The 12,585-nt window shown below is 50.1% G+C and overlaps 1 protein-coding gene across 2 annotated transcripts in view; it reads right to left on the reverse strand.

Moving 5' to 3' along the window:
• Positions 1 to 10,624, reverse strand: part of COL2A1 (collagen, type II, alpha 1) — a 32,679-nt gene extending 22,055 nt beyond the window's left edge. Inside the window, exons 1-12 of one of the 2 annotated variants that reach the window (XM_006865336.1) lie at positions 10,540 to 10,624; positions 5,928 to 6,134; positions 4,432 to 4,448; positions 4,134 to 4,166; positions 4,007 to 4,039; positions 3,846 to 3,899; positions 3,595 to 3,696; positions 2,512 to 2,589; positions 1,837 to 1,881; positions 1,674 to 1,727; positions 1,212 to 1,265; positions 442 to 495 (exon numbers count right to left, since the gene is read on the reverse strand). In XM_006865336.1, coding sequence (XP_006865398.1) covers positions 442 to 495; positions 1,212 to 1,265; positions 1,674 to 1,727; positions 1,837 to 1,881; positions 2,512 to 2,589; positions 3,595 to 3,696; positions 3,846 to 3,899; positions 4,007 to 4,039; positions 4,134 to 4,166; positions 4,432 to 4,448; positions 5,928 to 6,134; positions 10,540 to 10,624 — 816 coding nt within the window. The remainder of the gene's footprint in view (positions 1 to 441; positions 496 to 1,211; positions 1,266 to 1,673; positions 1,728 to 1,836; positions 1,882 to 2,511; positions 2,590 to 3,594; positions 3,697 to 3,845; positions 3,900 to 4,006; positions 4,040 to 4,133; positions 4,167 to 4,431; positions 4,449 to 5,927; positions 6,135 to 10,539) is intronic. The other variant, XM_006865337.1, reaches the window with a different exon arrangement.
• Between the last annotated feature and the right edge of the window lie 1,961 nt (positions 10,625 to 12,585).

The following is a 12,585-nucleotide window of genomic DNA, read 5'->3' on the forward strand; positions in this document are numbered from 1 at the left end:
GTTTTGGGGTCCTGGTGTGGTTCTATAGAATAAGCATTGAACTGTTAATTGCAAGGTCAGTGGTTCAAACCCACCAAACTGCTCCTCTCAGAAACAGTGGGAATTCACTGGATAACATTCAATAACAACAAATATACTCATTTTGTTGCTGTTGTTAAGTGCTTCTGAATCCATTTCATTCATAGCAACCCCACGTGACAGAGTAGAACTGCCCCACAGGGTTTCCTAGCCTCTAATCTTTGCGGAAACAGATTGGCAGATCTTTCTCCTGCAGAGATGCTGAGTGGGTTCGAACCACCAACCTTTTGGTAAGCAATTGAGCACTTAACCATGGTCAAAAAATGAATTGGAACTGGATGATCTGAGACTGAGGCTACTGACTTGAACCCAAGGAGGTGTGTCAGGGAATGGAGATTGAGGCTGGGAAAGATGCTCCCTTACCTGAGGACCAGGAGGGCCTCTTTCACCAGATTTCCCAGGCTTTCCAGCTTCACCCTGAAGAGAGAGCGAGAGATCTCAGCTTTCTTCCAGACAGGTTGGCAGAGTTAGCATACTTTAGGAAGGGCATCTCTCCTCCCAGCCCTCCAGACCTTTGCCCACTTGCTTACTCATCTCCCTCCAATTGTCATATAGTCATTGAGCAAGCTCCTGCCCTCACCCTGCCACCGACTTCCCCTAGAAGGTTTTGCCTCTTCTCTCTTAGGCTTTGCTGGCGGGACCAGCTCTCCCTAACCTTGAGAAGCATTACTGTCTAATGATATTCATAAAAACACTCAAGAATGCCAACTCTGCCTCTCCACTTCCCTCGCATGCTTTGCAGACATCCTGACTCGGATGGAGCTTTTTCTAACTCATTTACAATTAAGATAATGTTGGGTGGGTGAATGTTTCTTTATTTTCCCTTCTCCACATCTTTTCCCCTTGTGTTTTTCCTCTCCCTTCTCTGGTTTCTCAATTTCCTTTCTCAGGGTTAATGGTGTTTTAATTATTTCCCTTCTCATTGGATCCCAGGGACCTTGCAAGCTAAGTCTCAAGTAGGAAGGCAGAGAGTAGACAGAGTCGGGTTTACAACTGACTAGTGCTGTGCCTTAGGATACTGCCGCCCTGCGCCAAGCCAAAGATGCATCCATAGCAGTTCCCTGTTCCCACACAATCTCTCTAGGTGCTGCCAAAGGAGGCAACCCCTCATCGGACTACTCAGTTGTACTCACATCATCACCAGGTTTTCCTGGGGGGCCAGGAGGGCCACGGGGACCCATGGGACCCTACAAACAAAACAAGAGTTTTTAGAGACAGCTGTTGGGAGAAGGTATCTAATCATCAAACAAAACTTTAGGGTAGTAGCTTTTGTGAACTAGTTCTCCTGCAAGAAAGGACACAAAAGGGAAACTGCAGCACTGAGAGAGCAACAATGCTGAGCAACCATAGTGTGGGGCAGCACACAGCACAGGACAGGGGGTGACCGTGACATGGGAACTAGTGACAGTTCTGGTAGACCTTGTCCCATTTGATTCTCCATCAGTGTTCCCCATAGCTAAGAAGCGAGATGTGGAATTTTGTCTGGGTCACACTGCACTGAGGGAAAGAGCTGGGCCAGTTGGGATCTGGGGTTCTGACGGGTGGGTCACGAGAGGCTTTTCAGGAGATGGGGGCTGGGTCCTGGTAATACTCACAGAAACTCCAGGTTCACCAGGTTCACCAGGATTGCCTTGAAATCCTTGAGGTCCCTAAAAAGCAAAGTGAAGACACCATGTTGACTCCTCAAAGTGTGCGAAAACATCAGAGATCTTGACAAGCATCTATGATACCACAGAGAAGAAAAGATGTAGCACTTACAGGGGCACCGGCAGGGCCTGGAGGTCCTCGTGGTCCCATGGGGCCCTGTAATGGACCAAAAAATGAAAAGCTTTATTAGAAATGTTTTGCTAGCGGCATCCAGTGTGCTGCCTTCCCCAGCCAAAGGCCAGGACAAAAGACAAGGAGTTACTCTGTAGGCAGGGGGCCTATGGCGGCTGCTCCCTCTCATTTCCTACCCCCCACGCCACAATCTATTTTATTTATAGGCATGATTTAGACAGAGAAGCTGGCCTTGCTTTTGCCTGGAAAGCAGCCATGTTTACTAAGGTCTGAGTTTCATTTAGCATGTGCCAAGTCAAGCTGCAGGGCTGAGATTTCCTGCTGGAAGTCTTGTGGATGCTGAAGAACAGTAGCTGCTGTCTGCATTCTTCAGTTCTAATTCCAAGAGCAATAGCAACTGGCCTTCTAACAGATCAGCCTATATGCATCTCTCCATCCTCATTCTTCTTAGCTGTTCCAGTGCATCATTGAAACTGGCACCCATCATCATTAAAATCCAAATGCAGAAACTGGCTAACTACCTGAGAAGTTACATAACGGATGCAGAAGAACTGCTCTAAGCAATTATCTCTAAAGTGGAGGTTGTCAAAGTCTCTGGCTCGGCTAAGGGCTCTCCTACCATCTGGGCTGGAAAGAGCTGAAGTCTTTTCTTACCATTGGCCCTTGCATCACTCCCATCTGGGCCCCTCCAGCTTTCTCATCAAATCCTCCAGCCATCTGGGCAGCAAAGTTCTGTAAATAAACCAAACAACATCCAGAGCTCGAGAGGCTTGAGATCTTTCCTACTTGATAAGGCTAAGCAATATCTGAAGAGGAAGAACTCTATTAGATAAATGCTTATTGTAAAGATAAAAGACTAACTTAACATTGATCAGAACAACCAAGGAGTCCTGGAAAATAGTTTGGGAAGCATGTTATTAGATGACAGTGACTAAATAAACTCCCTGGAAGATGAAGGATTATTTGGCAGGATTATCAATTACCTGCATTTCATTGTATAAAATTATTTTAAAATTTGAATGTACTAAGTACATTATTTAACATATATTGAGAAATATAACTAAAATATCACTTTAGAAAGGTATTTCTAAAAATTAAACTTCCAAGATTTTAATGTCCAACAAATAAAATCAACAGTCTTGAAATAATTCAGCGAAGAATAGAGTAGGCATCAGTGAGTCCATTTATGTTGAGGAATTTAAAACAAGCAAACATCAAAATGATGGACCTGCAGAAACTGGGCAATAATACAATTTGGTGATTGGTTTAATTCCAAAAATGGCTTTACCTACACACCTTCCCTCAGTGGGGTTCTTTCATGAGAATGAATAATTGCTTGGAATGTACTTGGCAAGGAACAAGAATAAAGCCTTCCAAGGACAGTGGTCACTCTTCTTCCAGGGAAACACAAGTGCCCAGTCATCCTCTCTCCTAACTACCTCCCCCTTTGTCCCCTAAGCAACCACACAGTGCAGGTGCCAGGGAGGCAGGTAACTGAAGACCTTTTTTGCAGAAACCCAGCGAATGAAAAAGAAAAAAAAAAATCCAGCCGTTAGTACCACAGCCTCATGCCTAATATGTGATTCCACTAAATTATAGGCCTGGGGAGAAGCCCATGGGGAGGCTATGTACACACCGCTGGCCACCTTCGGAGGCAGCCAGGTAAGTGCAAGTAGCAATTTAAAAGCCACATCTCTGGAAGAATAGCCTGAAGGAAGGGGAAGTAAGGATACTCACTCCACCAAGACCAGGGGGGCCAGGGGGGCCAGGAGGGCCAGGGGGGCCAGGATTTCCAGGGGTCCCAGGCTCTCCATCTCGACCACGAGGTCCAGGGGCACCCTTGGCAGAAAGAGAAAAAGGCACCAATGTAAAATAGTACTTATTCAAGAGCCATCCGACTACAGACTGCCTTTAGGGAGATCACCAGGCATGTGGAGGGGTCTTAGAGGACTTGGGGAGTACTCAAGCGATGCTGTTTCTCTACTCACTTTTTCACCTTTGTCACCACGATCACCTCTGGGGCCTTGTTCACCTGCAGGTCCCTGAAGATGAAGAAACTGTTTAGATGACAGCACAGTCGGAGCTCTGCATATCAGTGACTCCAGGGCAAAGAGGAAGGGATGGAGGGAAGGCTTTCTCCTTTCTTTACCTGGGGCCCAGGAGGTCCTTTGGGTCCTACAACCTGTCCAACAGGAAGAAAAGTTAGAAAGGAGCACAGGCAAACAGCACATTTAAAGCAGCAGATGCAAGCTAGTGTAAGAATTATTTACACTTACATCCTTAATGTCTCCAGGTTCACCTTTCTGTCCCTGAAATGGAAACGTTTTTGGGATTAAACTGAGCAAAGCCATGTAATCCCAGGTACCAAAACCTACCCAGCAGCCCCACCATTAAGGTGCCCTCTGAAACAGACTGAACCACAAGGGCATTTTGAACCAAAAGTCTTCAGAAACCCTACTCAGGGTCGCTATGAGTTGGAACCAACTCAACAGCACTTAACAACAGCAACAGGCAATGTTAGCACAGTATTACTTCAGAAGGAGGGAATATAAAGGCAAAAGCAAAACAACTCACCTTTGGTCCTAGTTGTCCTGCAAAAGAAAAGAGAGAGAAAAAAGAGGAAGAAGGAGAGTGTGAGATTCATGAGATGAATAAGAATGACTCATGTCACTCAAATACTCTGTAGAAATCAAACAAGAAAAAGACACAACCAAAGAGGGAGGCAGCTTCCTGTTACTCCTCTGAACCCCGCTGTTGGGTGTTAGGGCCACTGAGGTCCTGAGATTGCTGAGATCCCATGAGGAATGGAGGTGACCCAGACTTTGTTATTCAAGTTAGTCAAGCAGTCAGCATGCAAAAGAATGGAGTAAGGGATGTACAAGGAGAAAATGAAGAGCCCCAGACCTAATCAGCCACAGAAAAGGAAAGCAAGCAACCAAAACGGACAACCCAACAGAGTAGGACGCCCCTCTGGCACCCCAACCCCTCCCAGAAGAAGAGCTGAGTACTTAGAAAGGTCTTACGTTAGAGCTGGGTCTCCTTGAAGCAAGCACAAAAAAACAGCAGGGCACAGAAGTTACAAAAAGCACTTTAGCCATCACCACCCCAAATCAATAACCCTCCCATCTGTAGCAACAAAAGGGTAGAGGCAATCAACTCTTCACACACATGGGCCCCTCAAAAGTGATCTGGGGCTCTGAATCAGAAAAACAGCTTCCCATAGGAACCAGTGTGGTGAAGTGTTAGAAAAGGCAACTTCTCAATTCCCCTTTACCTGTGTTCTCTTCCTTGAGCAGGGAGGGAACAATGAGTACTGCCCAAGAAGCCTAGACGTGTGTCCCTATCAACTTTGCAGGGAGACTATGCCATGGGTTTCAGTGCTGGGGAGAGGTCACCTGCACATCACTAGTTCCAGCTGGGAGTGAACTATTCACCATAGTGCAGGGGCCCAGCCCCACTTCCACCTCTCACCAAAAGAACTCCAAAAGCCCAGCGTGTCCTTCTATTATTAACCTGCTTCTTAACTGGCACTCAGCTTTGAAGAGGAAAAACAAAAAGGAAACTACCCCCAATGGTCCATATTTCAGAAAGGGAACCAGCCCCCTTTGCCTCCCCATGAGCTGGCAGAGGTTTCTCCATACTGAGAAAGCCTATCTTTGGAGGTCTTCTTTGAAGAAGACAAGGTGTGGTGGCAGAGGAGAAATTAATTTGTGATTCAGCCAGACAGAGTACTTAATCTTCATGTGGTTCTACTAATTTTCAGAGATGATTCCCAAAAGAATAGTGTTATGGAATCCAATCTGTCCTTCCACGTGTCTTAGAGCCATATGAGTGGAGGCATTTGGTAAGGAAGGACCCCTATAGTGTCTGAGACTCATTCAGTTCCAACTTGCATGGTATGAGGTATGTGGTATGAGTGAGAAGTTGCCTTTCCTCTCTGCCCCTGTTGCTGGGGTCCCATGGATAACCAGCCCCTCTGCTGGACAGAGGTGACCAGCATCCATGAGAAAGCTTTTGCTGCACCCACAAGTAATTTATTTATGTGGAACAGGAAATAAATAAATTACGACCACTGGCAGTGGCGAGGTCAGTTGGGCAGATGGGGCAGCATTCTCCGAAGGGGATCTCGGGGCTGAGGCAGTCTTTCATGTCTTCACAGATTATGTCGTCGCAGAGGACAGTCCCAGTGTCACAGACACAGATCCGGCAGGGTTCGGGCTTCCACACATCCTTATCATTATACCTTTGCCCATCCTGCTCACAGCTGCCAGCCTCCTCTGTGCCAAGGGCAGGGGCAGAGGAAGCAGAGAGCCAAGGGAAGGAGGCAGGAGGGAACCAGAAGAGAAAAAGAGAAAGAGGTTGCAGTCAACGTGACATCATTTCAAAGCTGAAGAATGGGCTCAAGCCACCTGAACATAGGTGACTTAAATATGATGCTTCCAAGAAAGCATTAATTCTCCCATGCAGTCAACAAATATTTATTGTATGCCCTGCACTGTGTTGTCCATTCGTTAGTGAAAATCTTGATCTGGCAATGAAGTAGAATAGTTTCGGTACTCATAATAATGGGAGGGTAGAGAGATTGGCGAATGAGTTGGAGGAGACTAAACTGGGACTGTGGGACTGAGACCCTAACGGAACCTGGGAAATGGTAACATGCCCTCACACAAAAGAGAAAAGAGACCTTGTTTTTGCTGCCTTCCTCTGGAATTGTGATAGTTGCTAAATACAACTGAGCTAAAATTCTGAGAGAATGTAGAAAACTGTACCCACAAAAATTAGAATCTATAAAGAGCTGGCTCCAAAGGGGAATATGTAATTGGGAGAGGGGTTGCCAAAGGAGTAAGAAGAAGCCTTTGGACTTAGAACCTGGTCCCATTTTGTAAACCGCATTAGAATTAGGATCAATTTGTAAAGAGGGATAGGTAGGGCCAACCAAACAACACTTGAGACAGGAAGAAGCTAATAAATAAATACTTTCGGAGGTAAGCAGGATCAAAGGGTCTCTGTGCTGACCTCCAGCTAGAGCCCACCTGGAAAAGCCCAACTTCTGTCTGCATGATGTTGTTGTTGTTGTTGAGTGCCATTGAGTCGTTCCGACTCATAGCGACCATGTATAGGGTTTCCAAGGGGCTTTGAACTGCTTGCTGACCTTGTGATTCACAGTCCAGTGCTTATCCTACAGCACCACACCGGGAGTCCTCTGTCTGAATACAACACTCCAATCTGGAGGGAAAACGAGGCGTTGGACGCTTGTCTTCTGCTAAAATCAGCCTGTCTAGGCCTGGCCTTCTCCAAGAATGCAGACGAAGAACAGCACAGACTAGTCCCTCTTCACAAGCGCCCTGCCGTCTGGAATTCACGTTGCAAATGAAACTTGTGCTGACAAGAGTGTTCCTAAAAGTGCCAAGGGGCTGAAGAGCCCCGCACCACGTGCTAGGGAGGGCCCCTGAGCTGTTTTTCTCATCAAAATCCCCAAGGCAATGGCAGCAGCTGGGCAGGAATAGTATGAAAGAGACACAAACCAGGTGGGCGGGGAAAGAAACGGGTCTGTCCATAGCTCTTTAAGGGGCTAGGAGAAAATCTAAAGATAAGCGTTTCTTTTTTTTTCTTGTCCACTAGAAGAAACTCACTTAGCGTTTAGGCAAAATAATCAGGGCGGGATTTTATCTCCGGGGACATAAAGGGGGTTGCTGGGACACACTCACCACTGTGGAAAGTCCGCGGAAGGGAAAGGGGAGGAGAGAGGGACCTCGACTAATGGCCTCCAGTCCTGCTTAAGGAATAGTGCACCCTCACCCTGGAGGCCCAAGGGAGGAAAGAGTGGAAAATGCTGGAAGGAGGAGGTGTACCCTCAATGAGGATCGGGTTTCCCTAGGATGGTTGGCCCGGGGCTGCTGGGTGTGAGAGCCGCTGTAGTTGTGGATACCGACACTGCTGGCCCACAGACACTGGGAGGATGAAAAGTGGGATTAAGTGACTGCCCCAGAAAGGAGCCAGCAACGTAACTCAATCTATTAGGTGTGGACGCAGGAGCCCAGCACCATCATAATTGCTGCTGGAAAACAGCTGCTGATAGCATCCCGGCGCGCCCGATAGGGTTCCTCTCATTACCTGCAGCGCCATATAAGTGACTCTTTGTGGCAGGCCAATAAAAAAGCTGCTTCTTTCGGGGAACTGTTTTGCTTCTCCGCCACTTTGAGCAGGGCTGGAGGCCGGGAGGTGGCGGCGGGCGGGCACAGGGGGGCATTGTGGGAGAGGGGATCGGGGACTCCGGGGGAAACCCACCTCTCATGAATGGGGCTTTTCTCGAGCGCACACAGAGCCCGATTCACTGGTCTTCCGCGGGACCAGTTTAAATAAATACGGGCAGCGTTTCAGCCCCATCTGGAAACCATCGCTGCCAATCTCCCAACGCAAACAAGTCTCACAAAGAGGGATTGAGGTCTCTGCCCCAGTTGATGGGCACTTTCAAAGCAGAGGGCTGTGAAATGCAGTTGTGGGTCTGAGATGCCGCTGCCAGCAAGTTTCTCAAACTCGTGGAAAACTCGCGAGGGGCATGGCGGGCTCTGTATCGATTACCCACTGCGGTCGAATCGGACTCAGAGCGACTCTATAGGACAGAATAGGGTTTCCAAGTCTATAAATCTTTACGGAAGCAGACTGCTCTATCTTTCTCCTGCAGTGGTAGATTCCAGCCACTGACCTTTTCGGTTAGCAGCCGAGACTTTAACCACTGCGCCACCAGGGTTCCTTGCCGGGGTTCTGACTTTCCTAAAGTCCACGCAGCCTGTGCCTTGCCCCACGTCACATCTTTGGGGCCAAAGTCAGGAGTGGGGTGGAGTGGAGTGGGATGGGAGTGGGGTGGAATAGGGTGGGAGTGAGGAGGGGATGTCACAAAGGTGAGATGCGCCAGGGCGCAAAGTCAGCCCTTGGGCGCAGAATCACACTCCCTCTGGGAGGAGGAGGGGCGATGGGAAGGCTTGGGGCTCGAGGAACTATGGGATTCATTCTCTCTTGCGTAAAGATGCGTTGGTGAGAACCCTCTGCCATTTAAGCGAATGTCTGTAATACCAGATGGAGATCTGGGGATTGCTTTAGGTTCACCCAATTTATTCTGTTACACATTAAGACAAAGGTTGGTCAAAAAGACAGTTTCGTGGATGTGTGCACGTAAATTTAGAAATAATATAGTAAGTTTGAGCCCTGGGCCACATATGGACATACTGTGTTCCGCAAATATCCGGGAGTGAGTCTTCCCTTTAGCGCAACACAGGCCAACCAGACCCGAGTCTGCTGCCGGGCTCCAGCCCTACCCCAGTCGGTTCTTTGGCGCTAAAGAACGGAAAGTCCTCCTGGTTCTGGCGCCTTCCAAACTATCTCTGGAGACAGTCAGGTGGCAAGTGAGAGCTCAGTCTCGTGGGCAGAAAAAAAGACTTTTTGATTCAAACATCACCACCTCCCACCCCCCAATTTTCCTGGCGATTGATTTACAATCTGTAACATACAAAGACAGGACTGGAATCCTAGCCTTCGGAAACTTGCCCAAACACGTGGAGAAAAAAGGGGGGGAAAAAAAAAACTTCTCTACCTAATACACTTTCCATGCAACGTTTGTCCTGAATATTATCCCAGGCAATGGGACTTTACCAAGGGAGGCAGTGGAAAGGTGCAGTACGAGACGCGTTTGGACCACACTGCAACATTGCCAAGCCACCCTTAGTTTATTGGGTTGAAATCGTTACAGCAATTGATTAGTCATGTGTCCCCTCCCCTGCTTCTTTCTTTCTCTCTCCCTTTCTCTCTCTCTGTCTCATACACACACACACACCAGCCACCAGGCTCCGGGAGTTCCAGAAATGTACTCTTTCTGGAGTTCCAGAAATGTAGTATCTGGGGGGAAGGGGAAAAGACGGCGGGAAGGGGACGCTAATCTGAGGGCCCGTTAGAAGAGCACCGTCTGATTGAAATGCTAACGCTCTTCAGATTATCTCCCTACGGGAAGTTTCTGGACCCTTTATGAGAAGAGAGGCAGGTACAAACCAAGATGTAAGTGAAGGCTGCACATTACTCCAGGACCAGGCAAAGGGGAGCAGGGAGGGATTCCAGAGAGCCGCAGAGGTCTTCGAGTAACCTCTCCGAAACTATTCTTTGTGACCTCGGATTTCGGCCCACCAGTTTCAGAGCATCGCTTTTGTTTAACTCCCCTTTAAATTCCCCAGTCACTAATCCCTGGACAAGACCACGAAGTTAACTTTACTCCTTGGCGCTTGCCAGCTCGCTCTCTCTCCTACTCTAAGACCGATGGGCCATGACCTGTTTTGCTGAACTCGCAGTGCCTCGGCCAGGCGAGTTGTGCGCGTGTGCGCCTAGTTACCAAAGTTAGAAGAAAAGAGCGCGCTTAAATCTGTGCTCAAAACTCTCGGACTCAACACTTTGTACGTTCAATATTCCTGAACAACGTTAACAATCCGCTACAGCACGAAGGGCTCACCCACTGAGCCCAGACTCGCAGAACTTCGCTTCGCTAGCTCTCGCACATCCTGCAGCAATGTCTCGGAAGCTATGGTCCAGGGACCCACTGTAACGGAGACTCTAGACACGGGGCCGGGTGGGAGCCAGGGTGAAGGACGCGGAGGGGCGCTCGGAAAGGAGGCAGGTAGGAGTGGCTGGACGACTTACGGACATCCTGGCCCTGACACCGAAGGACAGCGGCGATGAGCAGCGTCAGCAGTACCAGTGTCTGGGGAGCCCCGAGGCGTATCATGGCTCACCGCTGGGCCTGGCAGAGCCGAGGCCGGGCAGAGCGCAGGTAGGCGGCAGGAGCACGGTGCGGGTCCAGGTCTTTACCGCTTCCTCATGCAGGAGACCTTCGGAGCGGAAAGAGGAGGCGAGAGACCCGGCAGCCCAGCAGCGCTCTGCGTCTTCTCGCTGACCCGGCGCCGGTTATATGCGCCCAGCCCCTCTCCACGCTGGCGAGCTCGCCCAAACCGCGGGCCGCCCCCGACCCCCGCCGTGCTGTAACCTGAGACCCCGCCCCCGGAGCCCGCTAGGGCCAAGCCAGAGGCGGCACCTGCCTAGGCCCGCACCCCCTCCCCCTTGAGCCCAGCTTCCCGCCCCCCACCACTAGTGTGCTGAGTGGTCTGATCGGGCGGGGCGCTGAGAAGGTCTCCGGTGCCCCCCACCAGGGACTGCGGGAAGGCGGAAAGGGGGGCCTCCGGCCCTCCCCTCGGAGTTTTGCCCAGGCTGGAGGGGCGGGGGCGGGGGCGAGGGGGGCTTGTTTGCAGAGGCTCAGGCCTCGAGCCCTCGACCAAGGATGGTAGAGAACACCAAGGCGGGCACCGCATAGGGCGCGTGAGCGGGGCGGGGGGATGGGGAATGGGGGGCCCTAGGAAGCTATTCAAAATCCTAAACCTTGGAGAGTGGCAAGCAGGGCCATATTTGGGGGGGTTGTCCCAACCTATTTTCTAACCCTTCCTATAGTACCTGCCCCTCGTTCCCCTAGGATCCCACCTGGAAATTCAGAGCGACAGTCTCCAACTCCCTCCCCCACCCCACCCCGAACACACACCACTATGCGATGAAAGAGTCTCCTCTGGAGCCTGGGCAGAAGTTGGCTGGAGCCGAAGGCCAGGAAAGGGGCCGATGTGTTACTGCACAGAAGGAGACCTGTGTGAAGGTGTAGGGGGCGGGGGTGGGGGGTGGGGGGAGGCCCTGGGAAGTGGGCTGGAGGAGCCGCAGAGGAGCGGAGGGAACTGAGACTAAACGGTGAGCCCTGCCGGGGTGGGGGACTGTCTAGTTCCAGGCTCAGACGTGGTGTCTGCTCTTCCTGGCCAGGGTCCGGGTGTCCCAGGGAGGGGAGTGGACGCTGCCGGCCGGGGCCGAGCAGCTCAGGCCAGGGACGGTTGGTCACTGCTGCCGCCCTGGCCGTGAAGCGAGGAAGGCTCTCCAGCTGGACAGAGTTTGTGAGTCGAAAAAGCAGCGCCAGAATTTCTTAGTTGTGCCCCCCTGGCCCTCTCCTTCCTGCTTCACCTCGCTTTCCCTGGTGAGCGCCCTCGGGCATCTTAAGCCAAACACTGCCTTCTCCCCACGGCTTAACTGAGGTCTTCTTTTGGCTCCTGGTGCCTCTTTTGATACTGGGGAAGAAAAGCCCCCAAACAGACCTTCTTCCTCTTGAGCTAGGTGGTTTTCTGTTCCTGGGGACTGTAGGAATCCCAAAGAACTTTAGGCAAAATGCAAGCTTTCATAAAACACAGAATTTGGGTCTAACTAAAACAGAACCATCCCTCCCCATAGAGCTTTCCTGCTAGACACTGGGTACACTTGAAAGAAGCAATATCCGCCCACCTGACCTCAACTTTCCTTAGGTGTCTATGCTGTTGCTTGTTTTCCTAGATCTAATGCTTCAAAAGCTTCTCAGATTAGAGACCCAAGTGCCTGGAGAGAATTACATGTCACACTTTGATGGAAATGTAGAAAAATTAAAACACTGGTTCTTAAGTCTCCATCTGCCATAGGCTTCCTTGGCTCTTTTCTTCCCATCCTCATGTTCAAGGGCTTGAAAGACAGCTTTTCCCCCAACACATGGTCTCTGCAAAAGCTGGTCTTCTCACACCCACAGAGACTCCTGTGCTCTTAGAGTCATGGCTCCTATCTTCTCCAGCTAGAAGGTAGAATAGCCATGTCCCACACATTGCTCAAGCCCTCTAGGTTAAAACATTTCTGAGA

The sequence above is a fragment of the Chrysochloris asiatica genome, unplaced genomic scaffold, assembly GCF_000296735.1.
Source record: "Chrysochloris asiatica unplaced genomic scaffold, ChrAsi1.0 scaffold00077, whole genome shotgun sequence".
In the NCBI taxonomy this organism is placed as follows: Eukaryota; Metazoa; Chordata; class Mammalia; order Afrosoricida; family Chrysochloridae; genus Chrysochloris; species Chrysochloris asiatica.